At 40.1% G+C, this 23,286-nt stretch overlaps 2 protein-coding genes and 1 non-coding gene across 4 annotated transcripts; all 3 read left to right on the top strand.

Annotated features, from left to right (window-relative positions):
* Positions 1–263: 263 nt before the first annotated feature.
* bpnt2 (3'(2'), 5'-bisphosphate nucleotidase 2) lies at positions 264–12,775 on the top strand. Its single transcript, XM_085389374.1, has 8 exons — positions 264–873; positions 4,056–4,128; positions 4,409–4,555; positions 4,731–4,890; positions 6,621–6,716; positions 7,806–7,967; positions 8,277–8,411; positions 8,803–12,775. The coding sequence occupies exons 1-8, from the start codon at positions 731–733 to the stop codon at positions 8,946–8,948; spliced, it is 1,062 nt and encodes a 353-aa protein (XP_085245500.1). The 5' UTR covers positions 264–730; the 3' UTR covers positions 8,949–12,775.
* Positions 12,776–12,937: 162 nt separating this feature from the next.
* On the top strand, positions 12,938–13,009 carry trnaq-cug (transfer RNA glutamine (anticodon CUG)). The gene has a single exon. It is a non-coding gene; the product is annotated as a tRNA-Gln (tRNA).
* Positions 13,010–13,364: 355 nt separating this feature from the next.
* On the top strand, positions 13,365–22,714 carry trnau1apb (tRNA selenocysteine 1 associated protein 1b). 2 transcript variants are annotated; one of them, XM_085388706.1, is made up of 9 exons: positions 13,365–13,529; positions 15,382–15,479; positions 16,136–16,235; positions 17,036–17,088; positions 17,990–18,118; positions 18,588–18,704; positions 20,306–20,609; positions 21,790–21,835; positions 21,936–22,714. In XM_085388706.1, exons 1-9 carry the CDS (start codon positions 13,491–13,493, stop codon positions 22,070–22,072), a joined length of 1,023 nt encoding a protein of 340 aa, XP_085244832.1. In that variant the 5' UTR covers positions 13,365–13,490; the 3' UTR covers positions 22,073–22,714. The 2 variants fall into 2 exon arrangements, with proteins under 2 accessions (XP_085244832.1, XP_085244834.1); XM_085388708.1 differs by having other exon boundaries at positions 21,793–21,835.
* The last annotated feature ends 572 nt before the right edge of the window (positions 22,715–23,286 follow it).

Consider the following 23,286-nt stretch of genomic DNA (forward strand, 5'->3'; position numbering starts at 1 on the left):
AACTAATAATTTTCATAAATCATGAACAGTTTTGTGACAAAATATGATTTTTTGTTAGGTAAAGATCGGTTTCCAAAGCTTATCTAATATTTATTGGCTATAGTAAGTTTTTTTTAATCATCCTAATGTATTTTTTCTAAATGGAAGAATTTTAGTAGTAATAAAAATAAGTGCTATCTGGAAGTTTAACGGCAATTAAAAAAAAAAAAAAGTCAAGACGCAGAAGAACTGACAGCAGTGACGAAAGCAGCAATAACCCGGAAGGGAAGTGAGCAGTCGCGACATCTGTAGGTGCATAGGGGAAATGAGTGAACAGAGGTGTGTTTGTTCGGCTGTGAACACTTGGCTCGTTTCAGTTAGTTAACAGCGAGAACCAGGAGCGGGGGAGCTGTCCAAGAATCGGAATGTCGTTCTAAACGGGAGCGGTGGCCTCGTTTTTGGGTGAATTCTCTCAGACATGTCGGACGATGCTAAACGGCTAGTCAGCTGCTAAAAAATAGCCAGTGTGTTGGGTTATTTGACAGCTTGTTTCCTAGCTTTGTTTTAGCACAGTCGACGTGTTTATCAGAAGATTAGCTGGCAGTTGTGAGGCAACGCGGATCTAGGTTTTCGTGACTGGCGGCGGGGGACAGCCACGTCAGCTAGCTCCTGTAAGCACTTATGTGCTTTTATTTTGGATTTGAGTAATCATTTTCCGGCTAAAAAACCCGAAAAGGCTCTCCGTGTAGCCATGGCTCCGATGGGTATCCGGTTGTCACCGCTCGGTGTGGCGGTGTTCTGTCTCCTTGGAGTCGGTGTCATCTACCACCTGTATTCCGGGGTCATCTCCAGCCGCCTGGCTGCCTTCAGGTCCCAGACTCCCCTCTCAACACAGTAAGTGGTAAAACGTGATAAAACTTGTCACTGCTCGTAGAGTGTCTGTCTGTGGTTTTATTCTCATGTACATGTCTCTAAAATGCATTTATTTTCTTGTCAGCTGACACAATTCTTTGTTAATAGATGAAGCGCGCGAGTTTATCTGGTGACAGTATGACGCCAAAGAACTGTGCTGATGCGTGTTCGTAATTTCTCTCCCTGACGTTCTTATTCGCACACATTTTTATGGGATCTGCTGTTAGTGAGCCCTACAACTGCAGCATACACTTTATACCAGGGGTGCCCAATCCCAGTCCACGAGGGCCGGTGTCCCTGCAGGTTTTAGATGTGTCCTTGATCCATCACAGCTGATTTAAATGGATAAATGACCTTCTCAACATGTCTTGAAGTTCTCCAGAGGCTTGGTAATGAACTTATCATGTGATTCAGGTGTGTTGACCCAGGGTGAGATCTAAAACCTGCAGGGACACCGGCCCTCGCGGACTGGGATTGGGGACCCCTGCTTTATACTATCTGTACTCGGAGCGGATGTTAGTCCGCTCCTGGTATGCTGCCAGCGGGGCAGTCCAACCAGATTAACCCATCACATGTCTGCACCGTGCACAATACATCATACATGGCATCTGCAGGTGTCAGTGGTTTTATGTACCGTTCCCTCACAAAGAAACTACCTGTAAGGTTTCTTAGAAAGGAACCTATTAACACCTTCTGGCAGATGATCTCAGATTTATTGATGTAATTGTAACTCAAACTCTGATGTTAATCTTCATGGTTGAGCTGAAATCTGGTCAGAATGAAGAAGGTGCACATATGTGACAGGTTAATCTGGTTGGTCTTCCCCGTTGGCAGCATACAGGGAGAGCTCACTAACATCCACTCTGAGAACAGATAGCAGTTGGTACCTCACTGTCACCAGGTAATCTGAAACACAGGCTCATATCACTCTTACATTTACATGTAACACTTGACAGTTTCAGGCAGTAAAATTAAAGTATAAGTGTCTTTATTTTTCAATAAGTTAAGGAAATAACTTGCCACAGTTTCAATGGATTTAGTTCTTCTCAAGGCTGTCACTTCATGCAGCCCCACTATGATGCAGGGCTTTGTGAGGCACATGCAACATGTGGCAGGGCTCTTTGTTCTGAACTTGACTCTGAATGATTTTGCCTGTGCAGTTGGCTTTGTTGTCCTGCAGAATGAATATGCCTTTCTAAACGACTCTGTGTAGTTTAGGGGAAAAAAAATAGAGAGAGAGAACTGGCTTTAGTTAAGAGGGTTGTAATCAGTGTGGGTTTTGTGAATACTGTGATAGCACTGGTATGTTTTGTTTAAAAAATGCCTAGGACTAGCCTTGATGTAGTTCTGTGACACTGTTTGAAACTAAACACTGCCTCAGCCCATTTTAAAATCTCCAAATCTTTGGCTAAATACCCACACCTATAATCACAAGGCTAAGATGAAGCTATGTCATCCCTTTTCTAGTTCTTTATTGACAAGACCAGCCAGCAAATGAAGAATAACATTCAGTACTGCGCAAAAGTCTTGATCCAGCCTTCATTTCTTACTAAAAAAATGTTAAATAGCTGCAGCAATTTATTGAAACATTCAAGCATACAACACAAACATGTTTGTGTAATTTCAAGAAGTTTGAAAGGCTGAACTCTCTTAGGTAATCTTTCCTATAATTTCTTTAAGTAGTCGAAGGACATTCAAAGTTCTTTGGATGTTGGCTGCGTTTTGTTCCGTTCTCTTGTCAAAATCATCCCACCCTGAGTCAATAATGTTTAAGTCCCAGCTCTAAGGATGCCAATCCATGATTGATGATGTTCATTTGTCCATTTTTCTATCCGGGTACTCTTTTACTACGTTTGCAGAGTCTTTGGGATCTTTTTCATGCTGAAAAATGAAAGAGTTTAAGATACTGCTTATCTTTATTTTTTAGGCCCACTTTTTCTTTTGTCCTCTACTTGTTTAGATTCCTCAACATTATTTTGCTAAGGATGCACTTCGTACCATGCAGAGATAGTCCAAGTTTTCAGCTAAAAGCTGATAAGCATTTTATTATCCGATGCCTTTCAACCTGTTATCTTGGGTATTTTTGTAACTTCAACTAAAGAAATTGGAGTAAACTTTATTATACTGCTGCTAATAAAGTGCTTAAATAGAACTTAAAATTGGCTCTTTGCTAAGTTGTCTTTCATGTGTAGGCAGAACGCTGGCTCATCACTTGAGCTGGATGCCTTTTTTATGTGTGAATGATTTATATGTCAGTGTTAAGTGGTTTAAGAAAGAAATATATTCATCTCACAATGATCAGGTTCAAATACTGGACTGAAAATGACGGAATGTCAGAGGTCATTCAAGCTCCCATTTCAACAACATTGAATTATTAAATAGTTACCAGAAATGTCAACCTGGCTGGTGTGCGTGTGAATTTTTATTAGCGATCACCCAATAGCAACATTAATCATTGTCATTAAGGTAATGGCTACCAGACTGTAGTTGGATAAAAGATCAATAAATATTGCAGGCTGAATGGTTTGCATATTGAGCTGTGGCAGAGTGGACACAATGCTCGCTGTGTGGAGGACCAAAGAGTGAAATCCAGAACAGAGCAGTCAAATCAGACTGTTTGAGGCCTGAAGAGCTGCGACTGAGGCAGAGCAGTGTGAACTTTTTTCTTCTTTTTTTTTCAGTTGTTTTTATTTTGGCATAAGCTCACTTTATCCAAAGTTCATTTTTAATATTTTCATAGTGCTGCTCTTTTATAATAATTAAATTATTTGGATGTGTTAGGTATTGTATTGTTTGCTGTACCCTTTGTTTATTAGTAGGTTCTAAAATATAATTTACTGTCATGATCTGTAATGAAATGATTAAAACCTCCAAACGTGATCCTAAATACGTAGCTGAGTAAAACTAACGTGTAACTGGGAAAATTTGATAAAAGTTAACAAGTTTACTTTGTCAAGAAATGACGTACTTGTCATTACTGCTATTACTTCAAGATGAGCTCAAAGCTTTCCCCATAGTATCAAAAGTACTACTAAATATTATTGAGTTTGAAATTCTAGCATCATATAAAACCTGATAAGGCTCATACAGTTTCAGCAGGTTAGCTGTGAGGAAAAGTTCATTGGGAAGCTAACGATTCTTGTTTTGTCCATTTATCCATGCAGGCAGAGAAGAACAGTGGACTTGAGGGACCTGTTGGCTGTCTCAATGGAGGCAGCAGAACTAGGTGGCAAAGAGGTAAGAGTTCAATTTTATTTAAGCCCCATATGACTGAAAATAAAATTTCTTGCCACTGACAAATTTGTGTCAATCTCTGATTGTAGTTAAATATTGATGTTTTTATGTTTCAAAAGAAAAAAACCTTTCTAAACGACTCCTTCACAGATATCAAGCAAACCATCTGCAAAGTGTAGAATAAACTGGATAATGAATGAATTTATAGAGAAAAGTAAGCCACACACAGCCATCATTAGCTGGTGAAAATGTGAGCTTTGTTTTGCTTTGTAAATCTCTCTAGGTAAAGCAGGTGCGTGAAGAAAATGTCCTGCAGGAGAAATCAAAGGGCAAAACAAAGGAAGGAGCTAACGATCCACTCACTATGGGCGACCTGCAGTCTCACAGAAAGATGTTTTACCTACTGAAGAACACATTCCCTGAAGTTACGGTGAGCCCAGATTTCTTTACTTCTGCATGCTGCCTTGAAATCTCCTGGGAAAACACAAATTGTCTTGCCTTGTATTTGTTGGCAGGTGAGGGCTCTCATTTATAAGCGGCTCCACAAATCTGGGAGTTAAATCACAAACTGGGACTAATCTCCCTCTCTGTGTGTTTGTTTTTAGGTGAACAGTGAAGAACACGACAACATGGAGGATAATTCAATACAATGGAGCCAGAACATTCCAGGTGCAATAAGTGAGAAGTTTAAGGGGAGCAGTGACATTCCAGTCGAGAGCATTACTGTGTGGATCGATCCCCTAGACGCGACACAGGAATACACAGGTGTGCATATCACTGACGCTCAGCCAGCCTCATCTCATACTGATATCATATTTGAAGTTCCACAGGAGAATGGTATATTCAACTAATAGTGTGGCAGCTTGTGTGCTCTCAGTGAGGTTTTTCTTATTTTGTGTATGATGTTTGATGATGTCAAATCTACCATTTTCAAAACAAAAGATAGAATAGACTATAGAGGGTTTGTGTGTGTCTGTTTATTCTATTCAAAATGGGTGGTTGAGCATGGCCGAGCTAAGATCCTGTGGGACTTCCAGATACGGATTGGCTAACCAACCGGACATAGTAGTGGTGGACAAGCAGAGGAAGACGGCTGTAGTGATAGATGTAGCAATACTTAATGACAGTAACATCAGGAAGAAGGAACACGAGACGCTCGAGAAATACTGAGAGAAAGGCTCGAGAAGATGTGGAGGGGGAAGGCAACAGTAGTCCATGGTAATTGGAGCGCTCGGTGCAGTAACCCTGTCTCGAAAACATGTAATTAATTCCCATTTCTTGAATTGAATCTGCAAAAATAATAAATATATTTTCATAGGCATTAAATAGTATTTCTGCACCAAAAAGGTGATTCTGAAAGTGCTGTTAGATGGAAACGTGGTGTATTTTGGCATGGTGTGGACAAGAGAACATAAGACAAATAAATAAGGGATTGCTCAAGTCTTTTGCACAATACTGTATAAAATCATTTGTTGGAAATTGATTAAAAGAAATCCAGTTACACAAGTTCAGTAAAGATCTGTTTGTTTCCTCGACACAAGGCCATTGAACATGCTCAGAATTGCACAACTGAGATGTTTTGGTTTATTCTAAAGCTCATTATTTGTTAAATAAAGAAAAATATATCCTGATAAAATGTCTTTACAGTCAGTATTGTTATATAAAACAGTGTTATATAACAACAATTGACCTCTTTATTAATATAGAGCAGGAGAAACTCCGCTGCATTCTCGGTTTAATATAAATTATTAATTTATATTAAAATGAGATTAAAATTGAATAATAATTTATTTGTAAAATATATCATGTCATTAGCATTCTTTCTCATGATGTACCCGGGTAACAGTTTAAATGTTGGCCTGTTTCGTTGGCAGCCTCCCAGATGGAGGAACACACTGGGTGCTGATGTGTATTTGTGAGACTGACTCTGTGAACGTGTCCTTATGTATGCGCATACTGAGTCTCTGTGGGTGACAGGCTGTGCACATGACCTACTTTAGTTTAAAATTAGTATGCTGGTTGCTGTACGCTTGAAAAGCGTGCAGTGGGCGGTAATTAAAGCAGAAGTGTGTTTAGAGATGATTAGTTGATTTAGGTGACTGACAATGAGTCGCCGACGTCCAACGTTTCCACCGGCCACAGTGACGTGTTCTAAACTGAAGCATGTTGATTTCTTAAGAAGTAGCATGTGAGGCTGCGGAAAGGCTTTCAGTGCCATGCAAATGTAATATGAAAGTGATACTTGTATTGTGCTGGGATCCATAACTGTGTTATTAAGGAACATTTCTGTGGAAAAAGTAAAGCCAGAGAGAGTCATTTTCAAACGCTTGTATATCAAGCTTAAACATTTAAACTGCCACGGGACCCTTTGGGTTTTAACAACAGCATAAATTATTGTTGTGATTCATGCATTTTATTCTAGATTAAGATGTCTTTTTATCCGTTTCTGTCTTATCCTCATTCTGCCTTCTGCCTCTTTGCTCATCTGTCCACAGAGAATCTGGTGAAATATGTGACCACCATGGTGTGTGTGGCTGTAGATGGTAAACCTGTGATTGGAGTTGTACACCAGCCATTTGCTGGCTTCACTGGTAAGGTTAAGTGCTTCAGCCGCTTTCACATTAAACAAGGCTCCACATTTTATTGTTACACATCCAGTCCAATAATATAAGGTCATTGTTGAGCGAAGTCAGCTTCTTGGGTGATTGGCCAAGTCCATCACTTGGTGAGTTTTCAGGGGCGTTTTCTTTTTCTAAGTTATTGGTCTTCCCATTTGGGAAGTCATCTTGGTAAATAAGTAAACTGTAAAGCACAACTGCGTCACAATTGCTGTGTTACGGTGCAGAAGCAGCAAATTCTGGTGCTACACAGTTAATAAAATGTCAAGTGCCGGAAACCATTCGTTCCTCTTCCTTTGGAGCTTGGCCAATAGAGGCTGGCTCTAAAAGTATCACATTCTCTGTAGACTTCCCTGTTACAATGCCCAATTTGGCCATAAAGAATTTTTAATAGGCTGGTATAAAAACCTGTTGTGCTGTCAGTGGATATTTCTCACTTCAGCAGCTGTACAGGGTTGAATATGTTTACAACTTACCTCTGGATTTTCTTAAGGACTACTGTTATTAGGGGCATGGCTGCTTGGACTGACAGTTGAAGGCACAGGCAGCTCTATCTGATGGATGTCTGTGAGGCGTCACCTTCGTTAATAGTTTGGCTATTTTGCTGTGAGGCACCGAACACCCGATACACTTTGTGCATACATTGTACGTTTAAAAAAAAAAAAAAAAGCTTCTTGCTCTGCATTTTGAAGCCTCGTGTCTCAGCTCCTAAAAACAGATCTCCCTCTTTATGTTCTAAACATTCACCAGCTGCTAATGCAATGAGCAGCATACACCATTTTAAAGCCAAAATAATCCAGAAGACTTATTGTGTTTATTTGTATTCAGAGCGCCACTATTACACTGCACACACCTGCATATTGGCATTTGTCAATCACTTGGAAAAGTTGAACATATACAAAAAAACATGTGTAACTTTGGGCCAAATTGCTTTAAATGTATTTGGGGTTTTTTGCAAACATTTATTCATTTATTTTAACTGTAAAAGACTTTTTCTCTCTCTGAAAAAGAGACATTTACAGCTTCTTCCGTCTCTCTGTGTACTTTTCATCATTCCTTCAGCCTGGGCGGTCGTAGGTCATGGATCAAATGTGAATCGCCGCTCATCCTACAACGCCAGCCCTAAGAAAGTGATAGTATCACGTTCTCACTCTGGAAAAGTTAAAAATCGTATTCGGAATGCTTTTGGAAACAGCACAACAATCATAGAAGCAGGTGGAGCAGGTGAGTGGTCCTTTACATTTATTTAATATTTAAAATTCAAAGGCTTTAATTGCACTTAAATGTCTAGTTTTCAAATCCATTTTCCATTCACACAAAGACTTTGTGTTGCAGTCAGTTAGTTAGTTTCTATAATTTAAGAAAATGCACTGCACAGTGTGTTTTTATTGTTGCTTTTTTTTTTTCTAATGTATGTTTTTAAATTTTAAAAATTTTCCTTTTTTCCTGCTTTCAAACATTAGTACAAGATGTCATACCTCAGCTATGGCGGATGAGGATGCTAACATGGTTTAATATTTCTGTCTTTCTCAGGATACAAAGTACTGTCACTGCTGGACACACATTCAAGTGAGACAAGCTTTACAGAGGAGGCAGATGTTTACGTCCACACCACCGTTATTAAGAAGTGGGACATCTGTGCTGGTGCTGCACTACTGACTGAACTGGGTAACGTAGCAAAGATTTTTTTCCAGCCTGTCCTGTTTTCCCACTTCATTAAATTAACAAGAGCATTGTGAGATGGTACATCTCAGACGAGGCTAAAAAGATCACTACACAATAAGCACGAGTCCTCGTCAAGAAGCTTCTGGTTCCAGTTTCATTTGAAAAGATTTAATACATTATCCTATTTTTATATAACTGTCCATAATATTTTGGACAATCCAAACAGCAAACTGAACCAATCATGCAGCCTCCTTAATGAAAGTAACAGTTATTACCTTAGGCTGCATGTTGGCTTAACTACACCTAAACAGATACTTCAAAAGAAATGAAATACTAAATGCAGCTGTATTGTTGTCCAATGACCATTTCAATCATGTAATCACTGTGATTGTAGGGGGCCAAATGACAACTCTAAAGGGAGAGAACATCGACTACAGAGGAGCTCCAGAAAATGAAGGAGGACTGGTGGCCAGTGTAGGTATAGATCACGAGGCCTTACTGAAAAGACTACGAGGTAACACAGACAATGACAAGCAGTGAAACACACGGAGACAGGGCCATAGGTGGTTTGATTAGGGTGACATAGCAGCCAGCAAGAGTGGGCTGGAAACATAATCAGGCCTGCATGATTTCATCATCATGGGACACCAAACATCTACCATCAAGTTGCACTGGAGTCACAATTACCAGCATGGACAAAAGAGCAGGACTGTGGAGCCAAATTGGCTATGACTGGAAACTGCAACAGCTGGCACAATGGCTCTGAATACTCACTCCTCTGAAAGCATACTTTCTTGCAGCGTGGAGAACTGACATGTCTTCCTTTTGTCAGGAACTTGCATACAAGGACATACAGTGGAAAACAACCCCCCACCCCCCAAACTGAGGAGCACAACACTGAACACTGCAACAAAACCCACAGAGGGACATCTCTGGTGTTCATCGTCTTTATCACAACAATCAGAAGAGAAAACAAGAATAAGAAAAGAACATGTTACAGGCAAGCACACTAGAATACTCATCAAGATTGAGTAATCCCCCTCATTATTATTATTATTATTATTATTATTATTATTATTATTATTATTATTAGTAGTAGTAGTAGTAGTAGTAGTACTAATAGTACCATAGTAGTATTATTTGAGACTGGGCAAATACACTCCATATGTCTTCATATCATAAACTTCCACTGTAATATGGGGTTAACTACCCTATGTTATATGAACACATCACAGTTCACTTGGTGTAATAGTTTACTTTGCTGTTCTTGATCACACTTGAGCTGCAGGTCTATCAAACTGTAGTCCAGGGTCTCTTGTAATATATACACCCATCCATCCATCCTCTTCCGCTTATCCTTGTCAGGGTCGTGGGAGGGCTGCAGCCTATCTCAGCTACACTGTAAAATATATTCAGTCACGAGTCAGTCAGCACATGTATTTCACAAGATGTAGTCCAAAATGTCTGCTTCTACTCCTATAAAAATCAAAAGGCTATTTGCGGTCTGATCCTGGGACAAATACAAATTGATGATGTAGCATGCTCCTGACCTGATAGACCACCTTTGGGCTTGGACACTGAAAGCTGCTTTTTAGTCTGCGAGTTGTGACTCACGGCCTGTTTCTATTCATCCTGAGAGCTGCATGAAGGTTTGGTCGTTTCGACACAGGTTGTGATGTTTGCTCTCTGTGAAGTCCAAATATGAACTCCCAGAGAGTATGGGAGTCTGATATGACTGCAAGATTGAACAACCATACCAGATTTAAATTGGATTATTATTTTTAAATGTGTACAGTAAAGGGACTTTTTCCCACACCACATGATGTCCTTCCTTTCTCTTTCAGTGATGGGAGCTTTAATCAGCTAAAATAATGCAAAAGTTCCTATATTTCTGCATTCCTCTTCAGATTCCTGCAAATACATGAGTCAGACTTAGCGTGACGTCAGTCAGCACCTTCTCAGCTACTTCACACAGCGTCGCCTCCACCGTTTTACATACATGAGCAGAACATCAAAGCTAAAGACTACAGATTATACAGCAAGGGGATCTCAACTCTGCCGAGAGCAGTGTATAAGTCCCACCACATAAGCTCAGTCAAAATCATTGACATCAATTTAAAAGCAGAACGTCACAAGAAAATCGTGTGTTTCAGTGGTGTCATGTTGCCATCAGCTAAATGTAAGTTTTCTAAAAAACCTTTCATAGAGAAATGTATTTCACAGATGTATGTAAAACAACCTGAGATGGACTGATGTATATTGTCTCCAGTTTGAAAACAATTTCTGCTACTGTGCAGTCTACACACTTGGAAAATTAATTGACGGGAAAAACTGCTGAAATGCCGGTGCCAGATTTGGTGGATGCTAAACTGTACACTGACTCCATGTGCATGGTTTTGAATTTTGATTAGCCTTTTAATTCTCTTAGTACTTCATCATACTGAAAATGTTGAACCTCTTCCTGCTTACTGCTCTGAAATCTTTCTGTACCGTCTGTCTGATATTTCTATAACCCCTGAAGCTGGACTGTTTCACTGTGAAATAATGCTACATTGTGAAAAATCCCAGCGAAATACAAAGTCAAGGATGTGTCTTGAGCTTGTGAGTGACCTGTTCCTTTAGTTTGACTTGGGACCTTTTTGGTTGTTCCAAAAGTTCAATGGTGGGATTGGTCTGTTACAGACTGATGGTACTGCAGCTGTTTGAAGGCTGTTAGATGTTGGGTTTGCTAAGTGTAAAATATACAGTGTGACAAATTTCCATTGTACCTGATTTGAGTGTGTTTGATCTGCACTAAACTAGACTGTCAATGAATGTTTCTATGCTAACATCGGTTGATATACCAAGCGTCATTCTCTGTAGGCAGTTTAAGAGGGATTAGAGACTTTTCAAGTACTTGGGTAATGTTTCTTTGTGTTTGTGTTTTTGTGAGTGCTGTACATTGCCTTACTTTGTGCTTTTGTGTGAGAACTGTTTTCTAAGCTGGTGGCTCCATAAGGAGCTGCAAGAAATCTAAAGTCATTTTAACACAAGAACACATGTGTGCTACATATAAGAACGTACAACTGTGGAAAATATCCTGAGCTGATTTTCTGAGGTGAAGATTTTTTCTGCATAAAGTCTGCAGTAGATTTTTTATTTTATTTTTATTTTTTAAATTTACTCAAGCGTTAAATCTTTTTCCCTTCCCAAATGGTTAGAAAATGGAAAGTAAATTCCCAGATATCTTGGCCTTGACTGAATGTGAACCAGTTGTGATGATATGTTGTTTGTTTGGAACCAGAAAACCCTGGAGCTTCATGTGTGAAAATGTCTTCAAGTGATGCTATATCCATTAGTTTGTTGGTTCTACAAGAAAAGTTTTGAATTAAATAAGAAAAATATGAGAAAATATTATTAAGATAGAAGTCAGTTACAGACCTTTGTTGCCTTCTCCTCACACACTTGTAGGCAGCAGGTTTTCATTAGGAAAATCAATCTACAGTGAATCTGTAGGATACAATTATTAGACATTAAACAGGGCTACCATGCTCATAGACACCTGTAACTTTTGCTTAAATGGTGTATTCAGTTCCTTAAGCCTTGAGCACAGTGGGTGCTTTAGTAGTCGCAATGTCCTGCTCCTGTCGGACACTTTTAGAAACGATAATCAGTTGACCAAATGTTACCAAATCGTGTAACTTTTGGAAATTTACCAGAGTCCTTCCATTCTGATGTGACGTATTCAGCTGCAATGCTTCAGATGAAATGCATGTAAACCAGTGTTCACACTTCCGACCAGGGGTGGGAATTTGAATACAATATAGACAGAGCCTACTCATCTTGAATTTGTTTTGTTTTATTCTGTGTGGTTATCTGGCTGTCCCTGCCTTTCTAACAAGAGTAGGCTCAATTTGCATTTGGTTCGGACAGGGGATTCACATTTTATTCAAAATAAAACTAATAACAAATGACTTATTATTGGAGTGGGGTAGCAATGAGTTGATAGTCACTTCAGTTTACTGGTTTTAAATACTGTGTCTTCTATAGGACTCTGACACCTGTTTAAATCGTTCTGGTTCCAGCCATACAGAGGTCAAATCAGTTGTGTGGTTAACCTGACCACTCACTCTGCCTCTAACCAGCACATAAGGGCAATAATAATAAACTGTTTCTTTGAATTTGGAAGCTGGGTGGCATATTTATTCCAGTGTCGTCTGGGGCTTTTTACATGAAAGGGTAGTGGACAACTAAATCAGAAGCAATTAATGAAAGTTGGTGTGCTATTTAAAGGCTATGGAGTGAGGGTTACTGTCAGGTGGTTTGCTCTGTGAGTGATTAATCATTCTTTTGCTGTGAATTCTCAATAAAGCATATGTGTGCATGAAGGAATGGGCTGCGTAGTCTTTGATATTACTGTAGCAGACACATGGTAGCACTGAAACGGTTCAAGCATGATATAAAAATAGCACTTTTGTAGAGTCTTAATAACATAAGAAATTCAGATAGAAGACAAAGTGTTTGAATACATCGGTGGTTTCAGGCGTGGTGGTTCCATGGTGTAATGGTTAGCACTCTGGACTCTGAATCCAGCGATCCGAGTTCAAATCTCGGTGGAACCTGGTTATTTTTAAGCTGCATGTCAAGTTAACTCGGACGGATTTGTAATAAATACAGTTGTGGAAATAAAATATAAAATATTCCAGCGAGGAAAGTGTGACAATATTTTTTTATGAGGACCAACTTTTGGCCTGCGCAATGCGTCCATATCACACATGTCCGACGCCTTGATATATTTATTTTCACCTTGTAGACCTCGAAATGCTACCAAATGTCAATATAAATTAATCAAGGCACATGTATTTGTGTGATTATTAATTTGACTTATTTCCCAATTCTGACTATTTCGACCTATGGTCTACGCCAGCTACAATAGTTTCGAGTGAGACTTTTAATTTGAAAAGACCGGAGCACACGTCTGCTGGCTAAGGCGGAAGTGGAACAACGAATGGACGTGTCCAGTGTGACCGTGTAGATAACTTTAAACAAAACATTTGCTTTTTGTACCACGAATATATACTCTTACCATCTTATCTCGCATCCATGATGTTCAACAGACAGACGAGTCTCTGGATGGGTGATGTATGTTTGAAATCCATGTTTCTGTGTGTGATCTTAGCTTAGCTATGTGTGGCGACTGCTAGCTAGGTTGAGTTAGGGTAACCTACTACTTGTAAAATGTTGGACTAAACTGTCTTCCAGTGTACACAGTTTGAAAAGATTTGGTGTAACATAATTCAATAATACCACATATTAACGATTAACGACGATAAGTCATCAAACAACTCTAATGTTATTGTCTGTGGCCAGGCTCCTCCTCGTATTGTGGCGAGCTTTAGCAAGTGATGCGAGCTAATCATTAAAGTTTAAATATAACGCCAACAAAGATTAACAGATTAAGCCGTAAAAAGTGCCACACACAAAATTATTCTCTAAACTCAAAGTTGGTATAGGGTTAAGCGAAAGGACAATTTTTTTTTTTTTTTTAGTTTGAAAAAAAAACCAAACAAAAAAACAACCTCGGTCTGGAAGCGCGCTGTGCCTGTGCTAAAGACACACAGATGATCGATCAAATTCAAATTTTATTTGTCACACACACACACACACACACACACACACACACACACACACACACACACACACACACACACAACCATACACAGTATGACATGGGGGTGAAATGCTTGTAGCTGTGCAATGCCCGACCATTAAATGACAGAAAAAGGTTTTACAGTATTTACAATTTACAGGTTACTACAAAAATTTACAAATTAACTTGGAAATTTACAGTAAAAAAAAATGTGCAAATAGCAGAAGAGATTATCAAGATTATAAATTATAGGAAGTTTAATCAGTTTTATTGGTTGTGCGTTGTGACTTTTGCTGTGGGTTTGGGCGACATCAAAATCCCAAATGTGTCGCTTTTTGTCAGTCATGTTAGTTGTGCATTTTCTCATGTGATTTCGAAACCGCTTAATTACATAGGAATGCTAAAATGAGGTTTAATTTGTGTGCGTTTGGTTATTTTTACTAAATATTCTGTAGTAGCTTCTGTAGTAGAAACAAGTATCAGTTAGGCTACGTTCACACTGCAGGTCTTGATGCTCAATTCCGATTTTTTGATCAAATCTGATTTTTTTTTGTCTGCTTGTTCACACTACAAATAAAAAGTGACAGCAAACGCGCTCTAGTGTGAACCCTCAAAGCGGCCCGCGTGCGCAAAAGAAGACGTCACACACAACGCGCTCTGTTTAGACCCAGAGCAAACAGTATTGTTTGACTGATGGCCCTTAATGTAAAGACTTGTTTCCGGCTTTACGTTTCCCAATTTTGCTTTAAGTTATAAAGTTATTTTGTTATTTACATTTGGCCTAATAATGATCCTTATCGCTGTTTTAGAGAGGAGCGGTGCTTCAAAGGATAGTTGCAGATTTCTATCAGAATCTGCAGATTATACAAATAAAATGTTCACGTTGTCTTCCCAACAGTTTCACTGACCTCTACACTGGATGGGCAGGAAGCGTTCACATGTCTTCTCTGGCGCTGATAATTGGCGTCTGTCTTGTGTCAGTGACGTAAAAGATGGATTTAATGCGACATGACCGTTCAAACAGCAGTCGCTTTCTAAAACATCAGATATGTATCGGATTCAGCACCACATACGAGAGTGACCCAGATCGGATTTGAAAATATCGGATTTGTGCCGTTCACACTGTCATACCATGATCGGATATGGGTCGCATAGGGTCAAAAAAGTCGCATTTGATGCGCTTTCGCCTAAAGTGTGAACGTAGCCTTAGAACAAAGAGCCATGCTTTGTTGCATTGTACTGTATTACTGCGTAATAACATACAGTAAATCATAAACATGCATTGTATTATATTGCACAGAACCTAATGTGGTGCATATGATGTTTCTTTGTATTTGTGTGTAGCTCGACCCATATATGGATGAGAACTTCATCAAACAGGCCTTTAGTGCTATGGGAGAGTCTCCATTTGGGGTCAAGATCATCACTCACAGGATAACAGGGTAGGATATATGCATCAGCCTAAATGTATATGTATTAACTCCGCTAGACCACTGAAGTTCTGCTGTGGTATCTGCACCAAGATGTTACCAACAGATCCTTTAAATGATGGAGGCCACACCTCACAACTTGCAGAACTTAGACTTGTTTGTCCAGCACATCCCACAGATGCTTGATTGGATTGACATCTGGGGAATTTGGGAGCCAAGTGAACACCTCAAATTCATTGCTGTGTTCCTGTTATCAGGGCGCATTATCCTCCTGAAATAGCCACACAGCCATCAGGAAAAAGAGTTACCATGAAAGGTTGCACACGGTCTGCAGCACTCATTAGATAGGCGGCAAGTGTCAAAGAGACATTCACATGGATGGCAGGACCCAAAGTTTCCCCGAAGAATATCGCACAAAGCATTACTCCACTCTCTCAATTTCTAAGCGTTGCCCATTTCTCCTGCTTGTAACACATCAACTTTGAGGACAAAATGTTCAGTGGCTCCCTAATATATCACCCACCAACAGGTGCCATGATGAAAAGATAATGAGTGCTATTCACTTCATATGTTAGTGGTCATAATGTTATGCCTGATCTGTCTGCGTTTTTCCCGCCTCTTTCTCGTTCAACACTAAAAGTAGCTACCGGTTCTGTTCTCTTGTGCAGCGGTTCAGCAGGATACTGTTTTGTGGAGCTGGCAGATGAAGCGAGTGTGGAGCGGTGTGTCCAGAGACTCAACGGGAAACTGGTTCCTGGATCAAACCCGGTCAGTTCTGTAGTGCAGTTGATATTTACTCACATATATTATTCATCATTATTATTTCATCATAAATACAAAAATATTGTTGACATGTAATACCGCCTTCCTTTTTCAGTAGAATTATCAAACAGTACTTAACTGTTGATCTGTGGATAGTGGAGCTCAACTAGTCTTGGTCCTGCTTTGTTAGGACAGAAACACAGTGTTAGGTGCTTAGGAGTCAGTTTAACATCCTGTTGTTATTGTCTCTGTGAACACACCAGATTTTTGTTGCTCTTAGTGCTGTCACTGTGAGGATTTCCCTGTCAGTTTAAACCAGTTTTATCAAGAAGCAAAACTAGTTAAACATCATGTTAAGTGCAGCTGTCTCATACTAACTGCAGAGACGGCTGGTCCAGTTAAGTCTGGTGATGCAAGACAAAAAAAGGCATCCCATCTTTCAAATTTCAGTTCCAAGTGGTTTGGGAAGTTGTGAGCTTTAGCTGCTTGCTCCTTGGTTTGAAATGCTTTTGGCCCCGTGGGCTGGCCAAGCTACTGGGCTCCCCTGTTCACTGGGCTGTATCTGCTGCTGAAGGTGGCTAAGAGGCTTGTACATGAATGTACTTTGTTTGAAGCTGGTGAATAGAGTCTCTGGTAGGAACTAACTGAGGAATGGGCTAAAGGCTGGTCTGGGTGGTGGAGGTATGTAAACCCAAATAACAACCATAGTAACTCCACTTTTTATTTCCAGCAATATCAGTGCTATACTACATGTCTTTGGTGTGTCTGCCTAGCTTAGTGTGTGTTCTTTCTCTTCCTTTGTGCAGCCCCGGAAGTTTAAGCTAAACTATGCCACCTATGGGAAACGGCCAGAAGCAGGGTAAGGCTTTACTTCCATTCAGTCTTTGTTTGCTACATAACGCCAAACTTTTGGAGGCAGTTTTCTGTAGAATTTAGTTCCTCCAGCTAACTTGCCTAGCTGGAGGAAGAGACGGCACAGAAAAGAGGAACGAAAACAACGGACGGCAATCGGGGCAAAAAATAAATGAGAACAGAGAGAAGATAGAAGTTAATGACATGCAGCAGTGGCATACAGGTCCATACATTTTTGGACAATAACAGTTTTCTATTGATTTATTTTGTTTTACCCTCAGCCATAAAAGGCTGCTGGGGTGTTGCCATCACCTTGCCAGGTGGGCGGGCAACATGGGCCACCCACCCTGAGAACGAAGCACCGTAGGAGTTTCAAATTAAGCCCTCTGACCTTGACCTTGAGGTCAAAAAATCTGGTGAATGCAATAACTCAAGAAGGAAGTCATCTAGGATTTTAAAATTGATACTATAGGTATATAGTAAAATGGTTGTAATTCATAAGCGATTAACACAACACTTCACTTGAACACCTCGAATTAAAGCTGAAAGCCTCCACGTCAATCACATTTTGATTGCTTAATTTAAAATCCACTGTGGTGATGTGTAGAAGCAACGTGACCAAAGAAATGTTGTCCATAAACTTCTGGCCCTCATTGTATAAACAGTGAAAGCTGAGGGTGACATGCATCATGGGAGGGGGTCCAGATTGTATTATAGGTAGGAAATGGGCAATTACAATTTTATGATCTAAAACTGAACAAAGTTACACTCCAATACACTTCCTGTTTAAATACGAAGGATAACTTGCATAACAGTCCTTATTAAGTGGGATGTGGGCTAAAGCAGTCAACATATCAGTATATCAGTCTATCATACTGAGTAAGAATATTTGATCTTGCTTCTCTCAGGCCAGAGTTCTCAGTTTTCGTGGGCGACTTGGCTTCTGAGATAGATGACTTCCAGCTGCATCAAGTTTTTAAGAAGTACCCTTCATGCAAAGGAGCCAAAGTAGTCACCGACCAGTATGGATACTCAAGGTACGTCAGCTCATTGAGGTGCACGTGACAGCAGCAGCAGTATTATTCTGTTTGACTGTGAATTTTGTATTTCTTCCTATAGTATGATGTATTGCCTTCTTGTATGAATGTTGTAAGAGTATACTGTAATTTTTTTTTTCTGTTTTCTGTGCTATAATAATGATTTGGATAGCAGTGCTATGGACGTTGACCATCAGTGCATCTTCATCTATTTTCGGAAAAAAAAAGGCTGAAGAAATGTTTTCTTGCCGTCTTAATGCTAAAACTATTGTTTTCCCCATATAGGCTAAGCAAGAGCAACTCACAATTCAAGTGATGCTACCTCATGTTAAAAGTAAAACAACAAGTTTCAGTTCTACCATAATAATACCCATTATATTCTGTTTCTCATTATAAGTGGCTATTAAATGCCAAGTATGGAGTGTGCGTTGGCGGTGCAAAGGAGGCGTAACTGTTCTCTGACTTGCAGAGGCTATGGCTTTGTCAAGTTTGGAGAGGAGAGCGAGCAGAAGAAGGCGATCGAGGAGTGCCAGGGTACAATGCTGGGAGGAAAGCCACTCAGGCTCAGTATTGCTGTTGCAAAGAGGTAAGACCCAGACAAGGATAAGAGAGAATAGAATAGAGAAAGTGCCAAAGAAAATAGGACGGAGGAATTTGGATTCACCTGAACTCAGTTTTATTTACTTGGCGCCAAACCACAACAAAACTCACCACAAGTGATTGTATATTGGTAGGCAAAGATTCTACAATAATGGAGAGGAACACCCCAACATTCATGTGATGGCCTATGAGCAAGCACTTGATGATGGAAAGGAAAAAAAACCTTTTTAACAGGAAGGAGGAAGGAGAACTCTGGCAGAACCAAGCTCAGGGAGGGCCATCTACTACAGTCGGTTAGACTGAGAGGACAGAGAAAAGCAGTGGGAGGTGGGATAAAAAACACTCTGAATAAGAGAGTCAGAGTTTAATAATGACCAATTGTTAAATGCAGAGTGCTTTATAACCATAGAGAGGGAAAAGAGGTGAGTGACCAGAGCCTAGGATGATTGTAGCACAGGGTCAGTGCTGGTGAAGGCTTCACTGAGGGCTAGCAGGACAAGAGAAAGAGAAACCTGGGGTTTTTATTATTATCAGGTCTTATTTGATAGTCTTTTAGTAACCAAAAGACTGAACTAAAATTCACACTTTAAAATTCAATCTGCCTCAAAGTCAGCCTGACTGGAAAAATACAGTCATGTAAAATGAAAGTAGACCCTCTTTCAATTTCAAGATTTAGGACATAATAACATAATAGCAAGTCTTAAAATGAGTAAATGCAACCTGAGATGACCAACAATATATTATACTCTCATAATTTACAAAGAACTATGATAATAATCAAATAGATGTAGTTAAGTGTGACCACCTCTGTAAAAGCAGATGTTTTGGCAGTTTGCTGGTCTGGAGAGTTCATGTGTGTTTTAACACAAAGCTAAGAAGGTCTTAGGGAAGCAGTTATTGTTGCGCATCAGTCTGGGAAAGGTTAGAAGGCCACTTCAAAACATTCTGAAGTCAGTCATTCTCCAGTGACAAAGATTATTCACAAGTTTAAAATATTCAAGACATCTTCCCAGGAGGGGACCAGTCAAAGTCCAGACCTGCATTTTGGTAAATGGCCTGTATTTGTATAGCGCTTTTCTAGTCCCTAAGGACCCCAAAGCGCTTCACACTACATTCAGTCATCCACCCATTCACACACACATTCACACACTGGCGATGGCAAGCTACATTGTAGCCACAGCTGCCCTGGGACGTACTGACAGAGGCGAGGCTGCCGGACACTGGCGCCACCGGGCCCTCTGACCACCACCAGTATTTTGGCTCTGTTTTTGCTAACTGACATGATGCAGTATGCCATGTGTTACTGGTTTGATGTAGTGTTTACCTAAACTTTAACACCTGCTAAGGACCCGGTTAGGTTTATTATATAGATATCCAAAAGCTTACTTAGGTGTACTTTCTACCATTACCATATGACTGATTTATATTTGATTTGTCTGTAACAAAAGTATAGTCCAGTTTACTGTTTCAGCATATGTCTACACCTTTAAATCCATCCAGGCTCCTCTGAGACATGTTCATTCATGAAGATCTTTCATCAGATAACCTTCAAACAAACCAAAAATTGTTCTTTTTGTCGTTTTACAGCCAGAAGATGAGCAGCTACCACGGGGGCCAGGGCCAGAATTACCAGAGCAACTACAACCAGACTCAGTCTGGTTACTATGGCAGCCATAGTGGTGGAAGCCAGGGTTACTATTCTCAGTGGGGGGGCTACGACCAGTATGGTGGCTACAACAGTACCGGCTACAACAGCGGCTATGGCAGCGGCTACAACAGTGGCTACAACTACGGTTACGGAGCCTATGGATACCCACCACCAGGTCACATGATGCCACCACCTCCCATGGGGATGCCACCAATGTCCACAGACATGTCAGGAGCCGTAGAGGTAAGGGGAACACTTTCACACCAGTGCTTAAAGGAACCCTGACATTTCAGGAAGTTAGCAAAGCTTAGCAAAATGACTTTTAGCGTGAGAAACTGCTAACCTTTGCTAAAGAACAATCAGCTTCCTTCCAAAAGTTTAAGATTCTCATTTACATCATTTATCATGTTATATAGAATGCTCACAAGTAATTCATCCAAACACCAGCTCTCTTTACCCAGAATGGGCCAATTGAACAAAGCAGCTTCAGTGTAGACAGGACAAGTGACACTGCTGAGTTAACTGACTGCAAACTGTTGTCACTGCCAAGTGAAAATGTTCACTGAAACATGTTCACTGTATACACCCAGTACACATAGCACAGCTGACACATTGTCCGTGTTTATATTCAGAATCAGAATCAGAATACTTTATTGATCCCTGGGGGAAATTATTATTATTATTTTTTTTTACTTATAAATAAATATTTGGAAAAGAAACATGTGTAGTTGTAGCAGCAAACAGTGTGTTAAGTGGATGCGTTGTACAGGGAGATGGCCACAGGCAGGAATGATTTCCTGTGTCGTTCAGTGGTGCTTTTCGGTAATCTCAGTCTCTCACTGAACGAGCTCCTGTGACTGACCAACATGTCATGGAGTGGGTGGGAGGTGTTATCCAACATTGTCTTTATCTTGGACAGCATCCGCCTCTCCGACACCACCTTGAGGGAGTCCAGCTCCATCCCCACAACATTGCTGGCCTTACGGATCAGTTTATTAAGTCTGTTGGCATCTGCGACCCTCAGCCTGCTCCCCCAGCATGCAACAGCATAGAGGATCGCACTGGCCACCACAGACTCATAGAAAATCCTCAGCATTTTCTGGCAGATGTTGAAGGACCTCAGTCGCCTCAAAAAATAGAGACGACTCTGGCCCTTCCTGTAAAGTGCTGTGGTGTTTTTAGCCCAGTCCAGTTTATTGTCAATGTGTACTCCAAGGTATTTATAGTCCTCCACAATGTCAACACTGACCCCCTGGATTGAAACAGGGGTCAAGTGTTTCCTGGTCTTCCTGAAGTCCACGATCAGTTCCTTGGTCTTTGCCACGTTGTGTTAATTAGTGCCATGTATTATCACATCCAGGCAGTTTTCAGATTTATTTCCATGTTTGAGAAAGTAGTTCTAATCCCTGATGTCATTCTGCAGCAGAGCCATGTGGAGGCTGAAGACATAGATGAGGATAATGCAGAAGGTAAGGCTGAGTCACATAACATTAGGGGAAAAAATCTATCCAGAGAAATGTCGGAGACACTCACAGAGTGGGGATTTGCATTGTGGTTTCTTTTTTCTAGAGCCCATTCCCGAGTGTGACGTCGACCTGTGGAACAAAGATTTCATGCAGCGCAGTGAGGAGCTCTACGATGCCATGATGAATTGTCACTGGGAGGCTCTGGACTCTGTTGACTCCCCCATCCCCTCATTCTCTTGATAATGTCCCCCACCCCCCCTGAAATTTTTCATTTTTAAAAAACGTTTTTGGTTTTTTATCCCCAAAATCTTAACAACACACTGACACCTTCTAGTGGCCAGCTTTCATTTCCTGTGTCAGTTCTCACTAAGACTGATAATACAAACACGTTCCTCTTTAAACACCTAAAATATTCACAGACTTGGCTGTAACAGTTAGCATGTTAGCAACAAACAGCAGGTCAGTCATTATTCAGTGCTCTGTAGTTTATACCATCTGAGGTGCTGCAGCTGACCAGCGCTCAGAAGCTGTAGTACTGCAGACTTGAGTGTCATCCACCACCACTGAATTATGCCACTGAGGAACCAACTGTAGTTATTTGGTGATGGAATGACCAGCAGATGCACATTCAGCAACGTTGAGATTGACATCTGCAAACAAAAATGAAAACCATGCCTTTATTGTCTTTTGTCATGTACTTCCTGTGAGTCCAGGATGATCATTAGAATTGCTTTGTACATACACAGCATCGATCCTTCTCATCTTTTTTTTTTTTTTTTTTTTAAATGAAGGAATTCCTGTCTTTTAGAAAAATTTCTGATAGATTATTGAACTCATTTAGGAAGAGTTGAAAACTGAGTTTACACCCTACAGAAAAACACATCAATTGGAAACGTTATCTGTTTTTCAAACAAGAAGCTCACAATCTTTCTATGTGCTAGATGAACGAGACAAACTCCCAACATGTTCGAGTGCTGTGAAAACTGTGTGAGGACTTTAACGGCTGATTTGATGTCAGACTTCGAGGCAGCCATCAACTGCTCTTTGATGGCTGAAGTTTTGTATATATTTTCTTTCTGGAGATGTTTTATCAATAAAATGAATTAAGGTGGAAAAATGTCTCTTGAGTTTGTCTTTACAGCCAATACTGGAAGGAAAGTATTAAAATATACAGCAATAATAAAAATGCTGTTATAAGTTAAGAAAACATTCAGTTGTCTTCTTAAACTATTTATTGTATACAGAAGATGGGCGAAGAAACATCGATATTACTCACTTTAAGTCATAATGTTACCAATATGGCTACAGTAGTGTTGGTAACCGTATTTGGACTAGAGGGTGGTGTGATAAGTCATCAATAAATAGTAGTTTGCTGGGTTGCTACATCCATGAACTGTATAGGTGCATTTTGTTCTTGAAAAGCATAATATAAATAAATCTTACATATGTCAGGA

Source organism: Rhamphochromis longiceps, linkage group LG18 (assembly GCF_057381845.1).
Source record: "Rhamphochromis longiceps isolate RC_006_pf linkage group LG18, R_longiceps_female_GT1.1, whole genome shotgun sequence".
Lineage (NCBI taxonomy): Eukaryota > Metazoa > Chordata > Actinopteri > Cichliformes > Cichlidae > Rhamphochromis > Rhamphochromis longiceps.

Coding starts and splice junctions, on each gene's coding strand:
- bpnt2 (XM_085389374.1), top strand. CDS start 731: ATGGCTCCGATGGGTATCCGGTTGTCACCGCTCGGTGTGGCGGTGTTC. Junction 874..4,055: donor CAGACTCCCCTCTCAACACA/GTAAGTGGTAAA, acceptor TTATCCATGCAG/GCAGAGAAGAACAGTGGACT. Junction 4,129..4,408: donor CAGAACTAGGTGGCAAAGAG/GTAAGAGTTCAA, acceptor AAATCTCTCTAG/GTAAAGCAGGTGCGTGAAGA.
- trnau1apb (XM_085388706.1), top strand. CDS start 13,491: ATGATGTTCAACAGACAGACGAGTCTCTGGATGGGTGAT. Junction 20,610..21,789: donor ACATGTCAGGAGCCGTAGAG/GTAAGGGGAACA, acceptor GTCATTCTGCAG/CAGAGCCATGTGGAGGCTGA. Junction 21,836..21,935: donor AGATGAGGATAATGCAGAAG/GTAAGGCTGAGT, acceptor TCTTTTTTCTAG/AGCCCATTCCCGAGTGTGAC.